The 19,741-nt window shown below is 41.5% G+C and overlaps 1 protein-coding gene across 6 annotated transcripts in view; it reads left to right on the top strand.

The window, feature by feature from the left end:
- The window catches only part of GLI3 (GLI family zinc finger 3), a 326,969-nt gene that overhangs the window by 279,740 nt on the left and 27,488 nt on the right, over window positions 1–19,741 (top strand). For all 6 annotated transcript variants that reach the window (XM_075315145.1, XM_075315144.1, XM_075315143.1 and 3 more), the window contains 2 exons: window positions 17,212–17,361; window positions 18,701–18,865. In XM_075315145.1, coding sequence (XP_075171260.1) covers window positions 17,212–17,361; window positions 18,701–18,865 — 315 coding nt within the window. The remainder of the gene's footprint in view (window positions 1–17,211; window positions 17,362–18,700; window positions 18,866–19,741) is intronic.

The following is a 19,741-nucleotide window of genomic DNA, read 5'->3' as shown; positions in this document are numbered from 1 at the left end:
CATGTGAAAACACTAGATTGGCAATAGAAATTCATAATATGTGGAAATAATTAGGCTCGCCTTGGACCCATGCAAATGCTTTATAAAAATGTCAGCGCCGTGTGGAAGAGATTGGCAAGACTCGGTCTGTGCGCCAGTCTAGAGGTGTTATAAAAGAGGGGTTTTTTTCCACAACGCCAGAATGAACCATATTAAGCTATTAACATTCCAGCTATCAATACCAGAATTAAGCTGGAATTTATTTTTAATACCTTCGGAGAAAATTCATAGCCCCCATAAAAATGTGTTTCTCGCAAATAGAAAAAATATGTAGAATGTCTCACTATGAAGGCTGCATATTTCTTTCCTTCTCTTTATCCTAAAATTGCCTTACATTTATATGGAAAAAAAAGGGCAACATTTTCCTGCACCGTCTATTTACCCAGTAAAACCGATGCAGGTTGTGTATTAGGTAATTTGGTGCCTGTCCTTTTCGGTAGAGATTTCATTACTTTTGCCTATATTATGTATTGTGTAGCCTTGCAGATGTTTGCTTGGAAAAGCACCTGATTTTGGAATGAAACACTTCCCTTCATCCCCCTTTCTTTGTTGAGATGTTTAATATGAAACTGATGCTCACCGAGCAATAAACCGTCTGCACCAAGGTAACACTTATTTAATGAATGAACACAGAAGGGAATTGTGTCAACGTGACGCTGCGCTACCATATGGGTGCAATAGAAATATAGCTGCCAATATAGATCACAAAGCCGCCGCAGAACAGGGACAAAGCTCGTTTCATTAAGGCAACCATGCGGCCATATTTAAAGGGGTTGTTCATGTGTTGGAAAAAAAAGATGTCTTTTTCTACATACAGTACCATGCACCTCCATGGGAATTGCCACTGAAATTTACCATGCCAAACACAACCGTTGGTACATTTTCTGGCAAAAAATGTTTTAACCTTAACAACCCTTTTACATTGAATAAAAGATAAATAAATGTTTGCAATATAATCAAGCTGACTTCATGTGTATAATAAAATTAAGGAGGCAGAACTCTTATAATTTGGAAAGAAAAGTGTGGATTTTATTAGCCGATTTGGCGAAGTTTTCGAACAAATAAGTGATGGTACAATATGCATATATAAATGAGGATCAATTACATGATTACAATGTTACTAATATTCAAAGAGCAAAAAAGAATGTAGAGCAACTGAGGAGACAAATAGTGCAAGAATAGGGTGATGGAAAAGGTGTAAGAATCAGGAATCCTGAAAAAGTCATGAAAATCACAACTACTAAAAAAACATGACACAGCTGCAGCAGATCTACGGTGAAATAAATGCTGAACAACTGGAAAGAAGGGGATAATCCGCGCGGCCGTAGGAGTGAAGGAGAAAGAATGGTTCATGGATAGTGATTTATTGTCAACGCGTTTGGGAGTAAAAACAACTCCTTCTTCAGGACAATCACAAGTTCTGATTGTCCTGAAGATGGAATTCTTTTTACTCCAAATGCGTTGACAATAAATCACTATCCGGGATCTGTTCTTCTTCTTCTCCATTCGTACGGCAGTGCGGATTAACTCCTTCCCTCCAGTTGTTCAGCAAAGTTCAAATAGTCATACTATAAGCAATTCAAGTTAGTACATAGTACATGCAAGCTTTCAAAACATTGGTATTTCATACTGAAATGAACAATAACTCATGTACATAGTGTGTAGTAAAATGCAATAGTGCATAAATAGTTCATAGTGATACACGGGGAAAATGAGTTATTCAGATGACTAATAATAATAATTAGCATCTAAAACTGGCTTTCCTAGAACTCTACTGCGCAAATCAGCACTTCTCCCAGTCATTACGCTAGCGGAAGAACATCATACCATATCCTAAACGCATTTGCAATGTTGCTGTTGAGTTTGCATCTGCCATTTTGCATCAGTGAAAAAAAATCCCTATTTTAAACTAGAATGAATGCATGGCTATAAGATCAAAAGTGCCATAATGGTTAGGGGAGCCATGGAAATGCCCTCCTTCTGAAAAAAAAAATAATAAATAAATATATATATATATATATATATATATATCCAATATTTATTTAAAGATGTAAAGTTAATCTTATAAATACTGCTAATGCTATTAAATTGTTCGTAAGCCTTGCAGTTTGGGAACCATTTCTCCCTGATAGCCACTTGAAACATCTAGCCCGTGCTTCTAAGGTATATGAACCCATAGGCTGAGTCAAAAAACTCCTTGGAACAAGTGAGAGTCGAGTCATAAACTTCTCAGATAACGATCTTCCCTCCTATACAAATGGGTATAATTGGATGTATGTACCATAGTGGATACAATAACCAGCCTCCAAAGTAATAAAAATAATAAATTATAACAGGAAGTCTAAATAATTATGAGGCTAGGTACAATCAGATATATTTAGCCTCAATATAAATGAGAAATTAAAAAAATATTTATTATAAAGTAAGAAAAAATAATTCCTGTAGTAGATTTCCAGAGTTAATATTAGTGTGCCGTACCGTGCTCGGCAGCAGCCGAGCCGCTCGGGTCCGGACCTTCAGTGGGTGGCTCGAGGGTCTCCGGACCCGGGGGTCCTGCGGTCACTCCGATTAAAAAGGGGTTGGCGGTGTGGGGACGTATGTGTACGGCCGGAGCCGTGTTTAAGTTCGTGACGCCACCCATGGGATGTGGTGAAGGTGGACACCACCGCTGCAATTACGGGGCACCCGGGGGAGATGTTGCACAGCAAGTTGTTAACCCCTCCGTGGGTAGGAATGATGGCCCCCGGGACCCGTTGGAAGAGTTGGGCGGTGCAGGGAGATGGACGGCTGGAGGGCACTGATATACTCACTATTAGTAAACACACGAGTCTCTGGTAAACCAAGGTGATGGTGGTCGGTGCCCGCAGCCGGCTGCAGTCTGGTCCCCCACCCGGTTGGTGGTCTCTGCTTTTCTCCTGTACATGTGTTGTGATGATGGACTACCTGTGCTTGCAACTTCAGGAGTCCGCTCCCCGGCTTGTGGTTGCCTGAGGAGCCCTTTGCCCACAGACGCTGGCTCGTGGGATCTCTCTGCCGTGGCGGTGGCTTTCTATCCCCCTCGTTGGGCTGTTGCCTTTAGTCGGGACTTGGGTGGGACAGGACCTATAGTCCTGGCCGCAATCAGTTAATTAGCTAGCCCCAGTAGCTTCTGGACCTAGCTTCAGGGTCTGAGCACCCCACTTTGTGCTCCGGTTTCCGAGTCGGTTCCTTGGGTCGGTACCGACGGGCCACTACCCTGTCCGTCTGCCTCCTAGGGAAAGGTACCCGGGCTCCTACCCTGGCACCTGTCAGTCTGTTACAGGCCTGTCACACAGGCTTGACTTACTCCACTGAACTCTCAAACTGATCTACTGTCTTTTCTCTCCTCAGGCCATCTGAACTCCTCGGTAGGCGTGTCCAACCGCCTGGCTCCGCCCCCTGGTGTGTCCATCAAGCACTGAGGGGGGTGACTAGGGTTTAAATGTTTGGCTGCTGTCACCTTGTTAGGGGACTGGTGTAGTGCGGGGCCCTATCTGTGACTACCTGGCCCGGCCAGGGCGTCACATTTGTGTATGTCCAGGAGGCTTTAGCACTATGTGTTTAATTTTTTTGTGCTGCTTCATTATTCTATTTACATAATGGGAATCTGTCAGCAGGTGTTTGCTATGTAATCTGAGGACAGCATAATGTAGGGATTAAAACACTGAATTCCGTGATGTGTGATTTATCAGGCTGTGTGCTGCTGTTTACAATGAAGATTTTATCCCCAGGAGATTATCCCTGCATGGACTACAGCTCACTGGTAAACAGACCACGCCCCCTCCTGTGATAAGCTGCTCACTGTCCATAGACAATGTACACAGCTGTGGTGTGGGCGGGGTTATTTTTCTAAGCTTTGCTACATGCTATGTTTAAAAACTCTGATTGTGTCACAGTTGCCGCAAGTGATAAATCGTGGGAATCAGGGTCTATTTTTCTACATTATGCTGCTCTCAGATGAGACAGCAAAAACCTGGTTCACTTTAATGTGTTTTTAACAACACTTATGACCAGTTCGAACTAAAATTCTAGTGCTGTGTGACATCATTGAGCCGCAGGGTTAGAAATACCCTATGCATCCCTTACAGGCTGCAGCTCATAGTCAAACAGTGGGTCAATGACTGCCTTAAAGTGTAACTGTAATTTAGAAAAAAAACTTTTCACATCTAAAGTTTGAAATTTTGCTCAGTAGGGGTCCGGGTCATAAGACCCACATTGGTTACTAAAATGAAGGAGGTGACATGAAGGAAGATTCATTACAAAGTCTAGAGGGAGAGCATCTCAGCGTCAGGGGAGAACAGTTCTAGACTGAGCCCCTCTATTACTTTATTTTAGCAATCTCGGTGAGGGTCTCGGCATATACACCCACACCAGTCAAAACCTCCGACATGTCTGTATGACATGAAAAAAGTTTCTTAAGTGTCTAGATGTGCATATTTACCTTTATATCAATGCAGTTTATGGGTATTTTTTATAACATATTAAAAGTATAATTATAATTGCATTTGCAATATCCGCACTGAATAATTCAGCTTTGCTGGTAGTTTAGCAATAATTCCTCCAGTACTAATGCAGCCACAATTCTCTATTTATAAAGAAAAAAACGAAACACATCATTCAGAGCTGCTCTACGGTCCATGGAGACTACCTGGGCCAACAAAGTGCAGATCTCAAGGGAAGAATGTCACATCATAAATACCACCTCCTTAACTAGTTTCCTGTTGGATTCCATTTCTTCAGGCAGAGCACAGGATGGTCATGGAACGTGAAACAGCATCACATTGCCACAGGCTTCCACAGCCGTGTTGACAGAGTCTAAAAGACAAACCCAGCAACACCGCTATGAAAGCAAGCTCTGTAAATCCAAGACTCGGAGCACTGTTAACCACTAACTTGCTTAAGAAGAATGCACATTGCTGCATCACTCATTTTTTATAAATTAGAAAGGATATGGCAGAACATTCCTCAGACAACCATTAATAACCTCATTGATAGCATGCCAAGGCGTATAAGTGCGTGTAATTCTGCACGTGGTGCTCATAGTCGGTACTGAATAAATCAAGATATATATATACATATATATATATATATATATATATATATATATATATATATATATATATATATGTGTGTGTACAGTAATGGCCAAAACTGTTGGCGCCCTTGAAAATCTTCCAGAAAATTATGTATTTCTACCAGAAAATTATTGTAATTATACATGTTTTGTTATACACATTTTATTTCCTTTGTGTGTATTGGAACAACACAAAAAAAGGAAAGAAAAAAAGGCAAATTAGACATAATTTCACACAAAACTCCAAAAATGGTCCGTACAAAACTGTTGGCAGCTTCAACTTAATATTTGGTGGCACACCCTTTGGAATATTTAACTGCAATCAATCACTTCCTATAAGCATCACCAAGCTTCTTTTCTTAGACCTCTCAACTGGAATTTTGGACCACTCATCTTTTGGAAACTGCTCCAGGTGTCTTATATTTGAAGGGCACCATCTCCCAAAAGTAATATTAAGATCTCCACAGGTGTTCAGTGGGATTTAGATTTGGACTCATTTCTGGTCACTTCAGAACTTTCCAGAGCTTTGTTTCCATTCATTTCTAGGGGATTCTTGAAGTAGGTTTGAGGTAATTGTTCAGCTGTAAGGGTACCTTCACACTTTAGCGATGCAGCAGCGATCCGACCAGCGATCTGACCTGGTCAGGATCGCTGCTGCATCGCTACATGGTCGCTGGTGAGCTGTCAAACAGGCAGATCTCACCAGCGACCAGTGACCAGCCCCCAGCGAGCAGCGACGTGCAAGCGACGCTGCGCTTGCACGGAGCCGCCGTCTGGAAGCTCCGGACACTGGTAACTAAGGTAAACATCGGGTATGGTTACCCGATGTTTACCTTAGTTACCAGCGCACACCGCTTAGCTTAGCGTGTGCAGGGAGCAGGAGCTGGCACTGGCAGCATGAGAGCTGCGGAGGCTGGTAACGAAGGTAAATATCGGGTAACCACCTTGGTTACCCAATGTTTACCTTGGTTACAGCTTACCGCAGGCTGTCAGACGCTGGCTCCTGCTCCCTTCACATTCAGGATTGTTGCTCTCTCGCTGTCACAGACAGCGATGTGTGCTTATCAGCGGGAGAGCAACAATAAAAAAACAAACCAGGGCTGTGTGTAACGAGCAGCGATCTCACAGCAGGGGCCAGATCGCTGCTAGTGTCACACACAGCGAGATCGCTAATGAGGTCACAAAAAACGTGACTCAGCAGCGATCTCAGCAGCGATCTCAGTAGCGATCTCGCTGTGTGTGAAGTACCCCTAAGACCCATGACCTGGATGCAAACCTAGATTTCTGACTGGGCACTACATTGTGACCTAAAATCCTTGTGTAATCTTCAAATTTCATGATGCCTTGCACACAACCAAGGCATTCAGTGCAGAGGCAGCAAAACATCTCCAAACTTTAACCATATTTGACTGTAGGTACTGTGTTCTTTTCTTTGTAGGCCTCATTCCATTTTTGGTAAACAGTAGAATGATGTGCTTTACCAAAAAGCTCTATCTTGGTTTCATCTGTCCACAAGGCGCTTTTCCAGAAGGATTTTGACTAATTCACATACATTTTGTCAAACAGCAAACTAGCTTTTTTACATCTGTGTCAGCAGTGGGGTTGTCCTAGGTCTCCTGCCATAGCATTTCATTACATTGAAATATACGATGGATACTTTGCGCTGACACTGATACACCCTGAGCCTGCAGGACAGCTTGAATGTATTTGGAACTTAATTGGGGTTGCTTATCCACCATCCAGACTATCCTGCGTTGCAACCTTTCATCAACTTTTCTCTGCCATCCACGTCCAGGGAGATTAGCTACAGTGCCATGGGTTGTAAACCTCTTCATTATGTTGTGCACCGTGGACAAAGGAACATCAAACTCTCTTGAGAAGGACTTGTAGCCTAGAGATTGTTGATACATTTTAATGCAAAGATTGAGTCAACTTTTTCCCTTTTTCAGGTGTGACTTTTCATATTGCTCACACATGTTTCTTGTCACATGTGATGAGCATCACAAGCTTAGAACAAAGTTGTTTACCCGCAATTTTGTAAAGGTGCCAACTTCACCACTCTCAGCCTGAGGTCAGATGCTTGGGTATTGAGTAGCATTGTTCAAAGTTGTCTCAAGCTTGTCATGAGATTTTGTCAATTTCACTTGATTCAGCTCACCTCCATGTAGATGTCTATATTCTCATCTTGTAATCCTGAAATCCATGTTACAGCCAGGTCAGTTAAACTTGCTAGATCTTCTTCACGCAGCCAACTCTTTGCAACTGTTATCGGTCCTACTTACACCTGACCTTTGCTATTAAGGTGATGCATCTCTTCAAGCAAGTCTCCATTTGAGTATGTTTTACTACTTTCCTCCAGTAAACCCATTTATTGCTACAAGTCTATTAACTATTTCACTGCTGCAGGAAACCAGGATGTATTTGCTAAATTACTCCTGTATTTAATCATTGCCTTGCTAAAAGATACCAGATTGCATTCCTATGATTTACTACTGCCTTGCTGGAAAATACCAGTTTCCTATACTGTTACTGTTCACATGTGTATTTGCAGCTCTGCTTAATCTGTGCCTCCTGCTCCGCTTCTGTGTCTTCCATCCTGCATACCCTGCTGTACTAGTCTTTACTGAACCACATGTCATCAAGACCCGCTCCACTGCACCAATGTATCTGGTCTGTGCTGCTCATCCAGACATACAGCTTAGAGAACCTCTTCTACTCTTCTAATAAATGGAACCTGTAATCAGCATCATGCTTCCTGAACTTCGAACAGCGTGAATTACATTCTAGCTGTGTTATTGTAATAAGGTTTGTTTTACTCTGAAGTGATGCAGCATTTAAGAGTAAACATGCTTTGAGAAGCCAGCAAGGGACTATGATGACTAGTCTAATGTGGACTCCAACCAGCTTCTCCGCTCCCATTACCCGACCGTGGCCACTATAAGAATACGGAGCAGCTTTGGAACTGAGCATTTCCAGCCACAGGCTGCCACCATCAGCAGCTGATCGGCGGGGGTATCGAGTGTCAGACCCTGCCCACCAGACATTGATTAAACAACCTCTTTAACATTTATCCTATATTCTACTGTAGATATTTTATGGGACCAGACAAAACAATCTAATTTGTACTTCCCACGTATTTTACAAACTAGTACTTGTTTACAGAGTATTGATTTCCCGGTAATTGAAAATGTTTGATAATCTAGCAATTAGGTCACTTTAAAGCCAGAATTTTCCTTGTATTTCATAATACGTTGATTTTCTTAATGCTACAGAATTCAATATACATACAGAAATATACTCCATTTAACATCTTGTTATTTCTCTTAAATAAAAATAAATAAATAATAATAATAATAATAATAATAATGAACCAAACATGTATTTGGGTTTTGTTGTTCCTCCTAGATAGTCCATTTCTACAATTCAGGACTAAATAACAATACAATTTTACTATTTTTTTTTAAATTGATTTTATCTACAAAATTAATATATTAGTTGTTCACTAATCTGTACAAGCCTTACGACCATGCTCTTGGGTTTCCCGGCCCATGTGAAATTCATTGGAACCGTGTTATCATTGTTCACATTGCACGATTGTAGTATTGAATGTCTTGTTGTAGCAAGAAGGGGAGCCTTGCATTATGGATAAGTGTATTTTTCTGAATAGATACCTTCTGAGCAAGTCCCTGCGGGGGCATATCTTCTTCTTGGGGTCAGGAATGTTATAAGGTAGATTTGACTTCTCCAGGATATTGTGTCTGTCTCTGTACATTTAAATTGCCACAGAAAGCTCTTTGGAGCAAAGTACTATGTTTTCGTTGTACAAGAGCCAGGGATTTTCTTCCCTTTTGGGAATTCTCAGTCTTGTATTTAAACATACAAACGGAGCATGTTTAACCTATTGACTGTTATGTGCGGGCAGCTGCAAAACCACTGGATAAAAAGGAAAGTCAAGCTATATTATGAAATGAGGGCAGGAGTATAAACTACCCTGGTAACACAGCTTCACTTTATCTCAGGGATTCAGAAGGTTGACAGGTAGAATGATAGGAGCCCCTGCAAAATCTGACAGTGCACACAATTGTATCTTCTTCCAATAACTCTTTTTTCCAGCCTTTAGCCTGTTATTTTCAGATGCATCCTTAGTTGCCAATTTTATACACCACTGTGCTTGATGCACAAGACTTTATACCGTATAGCAGGCATGGCATATTTCGTGACCCTACATAATGTGTAGGCAGTAAGGCCTAGGCAACATGGTGGGTTTTAAAATTTAGTCCTACCCTACCATAGGGTGTGATTACTTGAGGTCAGTTGTGTACCCTTCCATCATGGTTAGTTGGCTCCCATACAGTAGGTTGGAGGGCACAGGTGATTTGGGTTTTTTTTTTGCTTGTTTTCTTTTTATGAGAGTTAGCTTTTGTAATATAGGTGGAATACTTTTTTGGGGGTGTATATATTCTCTATAGGTTGAATATTTTTAAACATTCTAGTAAGTTCTCAAAATGGTATCTGGTAATGGTTGATTCATTACAAAAATTTAAGAGAGGCCTGGATGCCTTTCTTGAAAAATATAACATTACTAGTTATCTGCACTAAATTCTGTGATTGAGCATTGATCCAGGGAACTAGTCTGATAGCCATATGTGGATTCGGGAAGCAATTTTCACCCTAATATCGCCATATCTCCAACATGTTAGGTTAGGTTAGGTCATGGGTTGAACTCAATAGACTTAAGGCTACCTTCAACCTTAAGCACTATGAACCAATGAAAGCGTTCCTGAACTTACACAGAGGCTTGTAATTAGCCAGCTGCTTTCTAACTAATATTTCACCATGTTGGATATGCAGGGAACATTTACTAAACTTAAGGCAGAGAATTGCATTTCACAGACTTGCTCGGATATTAGCCATTGTCACTTATCTCCAAAAATTAACTTTATTAGTGTTAAAAATTCTTTCTTTGATTTTGGCCTCGCTGATTTGTGGAAACTTGTTACTAAAGTATGAAAACTCTTACCATCACAATCCATCGTCTTGACAAAGTTCTTCATCACCCCTTGTTTTATATGGAGTGGGGGAAGGAAAACTTTCTGGAGCTCCCAGAGGCTGATGCAGGACATTCTTTGTTCCAGGAGTCAAACTGTTTATTGGTGGCCACTGATTTTTGTGAAATGGTTTTTGCAGTCTCTACTCTCCCATTCGCAGAGAAAACAACAAAACTTTGTATAGCTGAGCTGCTACCCGAGCCTTCCGATCACCACAAATATTCCACAAGAATATCAAACTTGGGTTATTTAGTTTGGAAAAACTAATTCTTTGGGATGATCTTGTAAAAGTGTACAAATATATGAGGAGAAAGTACAGAGTTCTTTCTAATAAACCTTTAACACCTAGGCCTGCGACGGGGACAAGGGACAACTTTTATGTCTAGAGGATAGAAGCTTTAATCATATACACAGACTATTTACTGTAAGAGCAGTGAGACTATGGAATGCTCTGCCACATAATGTTGTAATGGTTAATTCACTACAAAAGTACAAGGAGGGCCTGTATATCTTTCTTAAAATATATAATATTTAAGAGTATGGGCACTAAATTCTGTGATGCGACACTGATCCTGGGAACTAGTCTAATTGCAGTATGTAGAGTTGGGAAGGAAATTTTCCTCTAGTATGAGGCAATTTCATGGTTGCTCAGTGGTGAGCACTGTTGCTTTGCGCACTGGGGTCCTGGGTTCAAACTCCTCTGAGGACTAGGAGTTTGTATGTTCTACCAGTGTTTGTGTGGGTTTTCATACAGAAATTCAGAACATACATCGTAAGCCCCAATGTGGACGATGATGTCTGTAAAGTGCTGTAGAATTAATAGCGCTATATAAGTAAGCATAATAAATAATAATAATAGTTAGCACCTGCCTCATGAGGTTTTTGCCCCCCTCTGGAACAACATGTTAGGTTATATGTTGAACATGATAGTCTCATGTCTATCTTCAACCTTAAAAATTAGGAAACTATGGTCAACTCTGGGGGAAGGACCTTCTTCAGACCATCACTTGTACAGTAATTGGATGTTGCCTACAAAACTCTTTACATAAAAGACATTGAGCAACTATAATTGTTAGCCTGTTCTTTGAGCTTTCCTTCAGCGACATCAAAAATTGGCTCCTAGAATTGGGATTTACAGATAGAAAAGCCATATAAAAATTAGAACTAACACGTATAGAAAAATAGAAACAAGATTGCAGTGAGTTAAAGAGAAGCAATCATGGAGTGTAGAGGAATCAATGAAAGTGATATTCAGTAATTAATTTCCAATCTTCAGGAAAGAACCAGAGGAAATGGAGGGCTCATCAGGAAACATACAAGTGTAATTAAAAGAATTTGGAAGTAGGTGTGATGCAGCCTCCTACTGCCTAGAACTACTGATCGGCAAGGGTTTGTTGTGTCAGATCCTGGCTAATCAGACATTGATTACCTATCCTAAGGATAAATGTAAAAGTATTGGACAACCTCTTTGTGTTCTTGGCATTTTATAGTACTTCCTAAGTCTATGTGCCCACGTGTGTGCAATCTGCACAGCAGCGTAACGTCACTGCATGTGCGCTTCAGAGCGCAGCTGAAAAGCTCCGTTCTGAAACTTTGTGACTGCAGAATTCGTGCGCTCTTGATGCTGCCTCTCCCTATAGACAGAATGGAGACAGCATGCAGAGCGCACGAAAGAAGTGACATGTTGCTCTTTAGAACGCAACGATTTGGCAGCATGCAAATCGCTGCATTCTAAAACGCAACGTGGGCATGGATTATGCACAATCTTCATAGATTGTGCAGGGGACGCAGGACGCATGCAGTTACGCTGCAGTGCAATACGCAGCGTAACTACATGCAAATACACAACGTTGGCACATAGCCTAAGGGGTGCTTCACACACAGCGAGCTCGCTGCCGAGATCGCTGCTGAGTCACGCTTTTTGTGACGCAGCAGTGACCTCATTAGCGATCTCGCTGTGTGTGACACTGAGCAGCGATCTGGCCCCTGCTGCGAGATCGCTGCTCGTTACACACAGCCCTGGTTCGTTTTCTTCAAAGGCGCTCTCCCACTGTGACACACAGATCGCTGTGTGTGACAGCGAGAGAGTGACAAATGAAGCGAGCAGGGAGCAGGAGCCGGCGTCTGGCAGCTGCGGTAAGCTGTAACCAAGATAAACATCGGGTAACCAAGGTGGTTACCCGATATTTACCTTAGTTACCAGCCTCCGCAGCTCTCACGCTGCCTGTGCTGCCGGCTCCGGCTCTCTGCACATGTAGCTGCTGTACACATCGGGTTAATTAACCCGATGTGTACTGTAGCTAGGAGAGCAAGGAGCCAGCACTAAGCTAAGCGGTGTGCGCTGGTAACTAATGTAAACATCGGGTAACCATATCCGATGTTTACCTTAGTTACCAGTGTCCGCAGCTTCCAGACGCCGGCTCCGTGCAAGCGCAGCGTCGCTTGCACGTCGCTGCTGGCTGGGGGCTGGTCACTGGTTGCTGGTGAGATCTGCCTGTTTGACAGCTCACCAGCGACCATGTAGCGATGCAGCAGCGATCCTGACCAGGTCAGATCGCTGGTCGGATCGCTGCTGCATCGCTAAAGTGTGAAGGTACCCTAAGCCTCTGCCTCCCAGGCTCTATTTCCTGTAAAGCCCCACCTTCATCCACTTGAGTCACAGCTCACTGGCTTGACTACACATTCTTGGAGGAATCAAGCAGATGAAGGTGGGGTGTGGCAGGGTATAGAACTAGGAAGGACAACCAGGAAGGTTTGGCAAGTGCTTGATACTTCCAGAGCACTTTTGCCTCACTGGATTTTTCTCCAATGGCGTTCTCTGCTAGTTACCTGATCTCTGCAGGCGATTAGAGACTGCAGCGGTGCTGGGACTTCCATAAGCGGCAGATCCTGCTTTCAGAGCCAGCGGAAGAAGTAGAGTTATGCTTCTGTTTATTATTTTTAATCAATCCTTGGCTTAAAGATATATATCTTTACTGTGGGACAGCCCCTTTACCATAGTAAATCATGTTGCTCTAAGCTTTAGTCTGCAATCTTCATTCCTTCATTCATCTTTAGACCCTGATATGCAGTTCACAGTCTGATCCAAGTTTTATGTCTCCTCTTCCGGTAGTATCTCACCCAGTAATATAGGCACTGCTGCAGTCGTATCTTGCTTTCATTTATAATGTATATCCAATATGAGCGTTTTTTGTATCAGGGGAACCTTTGCCATTATGTCCTATTAGGGGGTATACTGGTTTTTGGGGGAACATAAATCCACCTTTATGAGGATTAGTGATGAGTCGCTAACGAGCATGGACGGAGGCTATTTATGTTTGACCATTGATCAGACATATAATCAGGGGCGGACAGACCATTGATGCAGCCTTTGCAGTCGCACAGGGGCCCAAGAGGTAAGAGGGCTCATTTCTACCTCCAAAGCAGATGCCATTTTGCATTTTATGAGCTCTTGCGCTGCAAAGGGCCCATATAGTCTTCTTGCACAGGGGCGCTTTTCTGTCTGTGTCCGCCACTCCATATAATGCTTCCTTTTTCCCCATACTAGAGGAGTGATCTATAATAAGAGTCCATATTTTCTTAATTGGGGAACAAACCATTGTAATGCAGTGATATGCTGGAACGCCGTTGACCCGTCACACAGCACGTTGATTCTGCTGTCAATCTGTCCTTCTGACATGGCCCCGAGTCAGCCAGAGAATGTATTAAAGCATTAATTACCAACCAGGTGAATGTTACTCCAGGTAAAAAAAAAATCAGATGCTTCATTTCATAAAAAGCCCGGGGCTGTTTTTGAAGTTGCGTTATAAGTGTTGTATTATGTGCCTGTCTTTGTCTTAAAGAGCTTTTTGACTTTTGCTTTTACAGGATATGTACCCCAGGCAGCAGTCACATTAACATATTATACTTATCCCTGTCAAGGTTTTGATTTCATGTAATTAGTGTTTTTGCAACATATGAATGTGTCTGTACAAAGTATAGTCACTTCAGGCAAAATATTCTGTATATTGTTATTGTTCTAGGTAAAAAGCCACTCTGTAATGGAACATTTTGGTGCATTGCTCCACCTAGAGGTGATCTGGAAGAATTACTACTACTTACGTTTGTAGAAATGTGTTCCTAACAATAGTTTAAGCATTTTAAGGGAATCTATCAGCAGGTTTGTGTGACCTAATCTGAGAGCAGTATGACGTAGAGAAAGAGACCCCAATTACAAAATGCTGGCTGTATTTTTTTATAAAACCCTTGGTTTATGAGCAAGGAGATTTTTTTGCATGTAGACCTACTATCATGTAATTGTCCGTATGCATGAGCTGTATAACTCACCCCTTCCACTGATTAGCAGCTTTCTGACCATGCACACAAAGCATAAATCAGTGGGGTGGCAAATAACTGCTAGATCTTCAGCAGAGAAAACTTTTTATCAAAATTACAGCAAGCAGTTAAGTGACACTGGTGCTGGAATCAGGGTCTCTGCACCTACATCATGCTGCGCTCAGATGGGGAAGTAGCAACCTGCTGACAGATTCTCCCTAACTATATACACTCCAAGTTTCCTCCCACTCTCCAAAAGACTTACTGATAGGGAATATAGTCTGGGGAAATGGCTTACCATCTCTTGCTGTTGCTGTAAAGATATGGCTCTGAGGAATCCCACCAATGGGTGCTGGTAATCCGCTGGTGCACATAGCGTGAAATATGAAGAGGAAGAGAAAACTAGCGCTACCATGCGGTACAATGTAAAAAAGTCTTACTTTATTGATATTCCATTAAAAGGAATAAAGGATTCAAAATTACATACAATTTTATTCTTTTTAATGGAATTTCAATAAAGTAAGACTTTTTTGCATTTTACCGCATGGTAGTACTAGTTTTCTCTTCTTGATAAGGAATATAGATTGTAAGCCCCAATGGGAACAGTGTTGCTGATGTCTGTAAAGCTCTACAAAATTAATGGCGCTATATAACAAAAAATATAATAATAATAATAATTATTATTATTATTAATTAAGCACCACTCCAGCATTTTTTTATTGCTTTAATTTTAAGTCCTCTGTCCCATCTTTTCACCTGTCTTCATCCTTTTCCAGTTAGCCAGTGTTTCATGGAGCATGCTGGAGGTCACTAATCAATGCAACTCTATGAAAGCCTTGATCTGGCCTCATTCTGGCTCTCATAGAGTAGCATTTAGACCTTGTGACACAACGTCCAACTTCCGGCCAGTCAAATGTTAAGGGCACAAGATGGCGCTGTGGGATCAGAGTGGTGCCTAAAATTGATGAAGCCGCCCAAAGGCGAGTATAAGACAAGGAGCAGAGGACTTACATGTAAAGCACCACTCCGGCACTGAATAAAGATTCCGCTGTAGGTGGTGCTTTAATATTTGTGTACCTCCGGCTAAGTCAATAATGAAGAAAAAAGACTGTGCCACAGTCAGTTACAGCTTTTAATTTTTTATTTTCTTTTTACATAAGTGATCTACAGCCTAATATTTCAAATTAAGGCTGCTTTTGAATAGACAAATGTTGTAAATCTTTCATATTACAGCTACGAGCTGCTTTGGTGTTATACATAGAGATGAGTGGACCCGTGGAAGTTTGATTTGGCAGGTTCAGATGGACTTTAGATAAGGTTCGGTTTGGGACCTGGATTTGACCTGAACTCCAATGGAAGTCACTAATTGGGTAAGTTCAGGTCTCCACCCAGATCACTCCCAGGGAATGGTGGATAGGTTGTTTTTTGGGTTTTTTTTCAATTTTTTGGGGTGTGCATATACACACACACATATATATGTATATATACACACACACAGGCACAAACAATGATATTTTGGGACACTTCCCGCTACAGGTGCACACTACATCTGATCTTGCTGTTGTTAACACCTTTACAAGCCGTTCCAACACAACAAGCGGCTCTCACAGGGCTGAGCACCAAACGTACCCGAGCACAGTGATGCTCGTGAGAGTGGTTTTCATATGTCAAGCACCTAAACGCCGAGCCCGAACTCTGTTTTTTTTTCTTTTGTAAAGTCTGTGTTTGTACAAACGCCGGAACTCAGGTTCGCTCATCTCTAGTTATATACCTTATTATGAGGGCATTACCTCTGTAAAACATTGCAGAGAATGGACAATATGGCAGTAAATGGTGTGGGTCTATAACCTACACCTGCAGATCCTCAGTACACGGTCCATGATAATAGAGAACTCACAGTTCCTTGTAGTCGAGAAAAGTCCTAATTGATAAAATGAAAGGATTTCCGGATCGTTCCCGGTAGAAGTCGTCTTACTCAGTGAGTGTTTACCGGCAGTAAATGTGCCCAGCCTGGTTAGTATGTGAAGTGCCTCCTTAACCTGTTCCGATGTTGCGTCTGCTGAAAGCTTTGGACTTTGCAATAGTCCCTTTAGGCTTTTCTGAAATGTCATCAACTCTAATTGCTGCTTGACCCATTCCTCTCTCGCAAGGAAACAAGGTTTATGTGTCTTTGTCTGTACAACGCCTGCTGTCATTTCACCGGAATCAGTACAGCTGGAATAGTTACAGAGATTAGTCCCTGTGGCTTTCTAAACATAACGCTGCCTGACAACCCTGACCTAAACGGTTTTTGACACAGTTATACTAGTTTAGAGGTTTACTGTGTCTTGTAGAAAGGTGCGAGGTGAAATACAGTAACCACTGCGGTGAATGGAGAGCTAAGCATTATACAGTATGGATGGCAGTCAATTATATTTTATTATGGCATCTTAAAGTCATTGAAACGGGTTTTATAAAATGTGACTGTGATTCCACAGTTCCCAAAAAATCCTGCATGGAATGACCTGTCATGGCCATAAATACTTCAGTAAAGAATACATTTAGAATACAGCTTGTATTAAATAATTTATTTCATATAATATTTGGTGTAATATGATGCACAAAAAGCTGAAATCTCTGAAGTACTTTTACTTTTTTTTAGACTTTTGTATATTTGATAGTTTGGTTAGATTTTAGTAATTATTTTTATATTTTAATTATTTTTTTTCTTATTTACAGCATATAAACAATGATCACATACATGGAGAAAAAAAAGAATTTGTATGTCGATGGTTGGACTGTTCGAGAGAGCAAAAGCCATTCAAGGCTCAGTACATGTTGGTGGTCCACATGAGGCGACACACAGGGGAGAAGCCACACAAATGCACTGTAAGTAATAGTGATATCTCAGAGTCAGGGCTCGATCTGCACAGTCCGAGAGCAATCTACAAAAAGATCGGATCGCACTCAGACCAATGTACAATTGTTTCCTCAGGCCAAGTGGCCCAAGGGAAAAGTCTCAGCGTGCACGATTTGCCTCTGAAATTCGGATGGCATTTGGCCATTCAAGTCTATGGATCCGTTAAAAAATTTGGACTGTGCTTGGATGGCATGTGAGTGTGGTCCGATTTTCACAGACTGACATAATGGGGAGGGTGGAGAAACTTTTTTTTCTCTTCACCTTCAAGAAAAACAGATACCACTTTGATCAAACTCTGATCACAGGCTGATTAACATGATTGGACTGTTTTTCTTGGATGGAGAAAATATGGTCATGTGAATTTCTTAAAAGGGACCTGTCAGGTGCAATATGCACTCAGAACCATGAGCAGTTCTGGATGTATATTGCTAATTCCTGCCTAACTGTCATATCTAGTAGCATAGATAAAGAGATCTTTAAAAAAAGTATTTCTAAAGATCTTTCATCTTGCGCTAATGAGCGAGGGGACTAGTCCCAAGGGTATTATATCCCCCACTAGTCCGCTCTCTTACCATGTTAGTATGCCCAGAAGGGTGTACTAACATGCTATTCAATGCAGCATCACCAGAGGTGCCTCGCGTACCTGTGTTCACTGTGACCGCGCTTCTGAATACATGGCACTTCCAGTCTTGCACAGTATGAAGGCGGGTGTACGCGTCCAGTCTTTAGAGAGGTGTACTGCGCATGACTGGAAGTGCCCTGCATTCAGAAGAGCAGTCACAGCAAACACAGATATTGAACAATTGAATAGCATGTTAGTACACCCCTGTGTGCATACTAACATGGTAAGAGAGCGGACTAGTCGGGGGATATAACACCCTTGGGACTAGTTACCTCATTAGCATATGATAAACGATCTTTAGAAATACTTTTTCTAAAGATCTCTTTATCTATGCTAGTGTATATAGGGACGGTTAGGCAGGGATTAGCAATATGCACCCAGAACTGCTCGTGGTTATGGGTGCATATAGCACCTGGCAGGTTCCCTTTAACTTTTAGTTAAAGTTTATTATCATGTGTCTTCTGTATGGTGAGTCCAGGGTCTGTAGCTGCATGACCACGCACAAGCAGCTTACTTTGCATTGATATTTTAGAACATCAGTGCAGAGTAAAATGCGGGCCACCTGGACATTTAAGGTCTATGGGCGCTCCGGAACAGAATGAACAGTATTTGGTACATATATATTCATATAGGAAATCTATTCTGAAATTTTATCAGTGTTTACAAAATGATTTCTTCTCTTTTAGTTTGAAGGGTGTTCAAAGGCTTACTCCAGATTAGAAAACTTGAAAACGCACTTGCGATCTCACACTGGAGAGAAACCGTATGTCTGTGAGCATGAAGGCTGCAACAAGGCTTTCTCCAATGCATCAGACAGAGCGAAGCACCAAAACCGCACTCATTCCAACGAGGTAAGTGCCATCTGACAACATTTAGATGGGTAGATTTCTGGCCCTAAACAAGTGCCGATCGACTATATACAAGTTAATCAGCTCTTGTTTATGGTGCCATTCATGGGCGATTGTTAAGGGAATAATTTAATATATAAAATAAAAAAACGGAAAAAGGAAGGCGCCTCATGTGATACATTTTGACTAGTTAGTATACAAAGCAGAAGTACCGAATTGTAGATTGTTAGAAGCATCTGTCAACCTGTCCATTGGCGTGCCTTTCTCAAAAGGAGTTCACCAAACAATAGTAGGTAGTATATATATATATATATATAGTACAGATCAAAAGTTTGGACACACCTTCTCATTCAAAGAGTTTTCTTTATTTTCATGACTGAAAATTCTAGATTCACATTGAAGGCATCAAAACTATGAATTAACACATGTGGAATGAAATACTTAACAAAAAATTGTGAAACAACTGATAATATGTCTTATATTCTAGGTTCTTCAAAGTAGCCACCTTTTGCTTTGATTAACTGCTTTGCACACTCTTGGCATTCTCTTGATGAGTTTCCAGAGGTAGTCACCAGAAATGATTTTCACTTCACAGATGTGCTCTGTCATGTTTAATAAGTGGGATTTCTTGCCTTATAAATGGGGTTGGGACCATCAGTTGTGTTGTGCAGAAGTCTGGTGGATACACAGCTGATAGTCCTGCTGAATAGACTGTTAGAATTTGTATTATGGCAAGAAAAAAGCAGCTAAGTAAAGAAAAACGAGTGGCCATTATAACTTTAAAAAATGAAGGTCAGTCAGTCCGAAAAATTGGGAAAACTTTGAAAGTGTCCCCAAGTGCAGTGGCAAAAACCATCAAACGCTACAAAGAAACTGGCT

This window comes from Anomaloglossus baeobatrachus, chromosome 6, assembly GCF_048569485.1.
Source record: "Anomaloglossus baeobatrachus isolate aAnoBae1 chromosome 6, aAnoBae1.hap1, whole genome shotgun sequence".
NCBI lineage: Eukaryota > Metazoa > Chordata > Amphibia > Anura > Aromobatidae > Anomaloglossus > Anomaloglossus baeobatrachus.
This window is presented reverse-complemented; position numbering and strand designations above follow the sequence as displayed.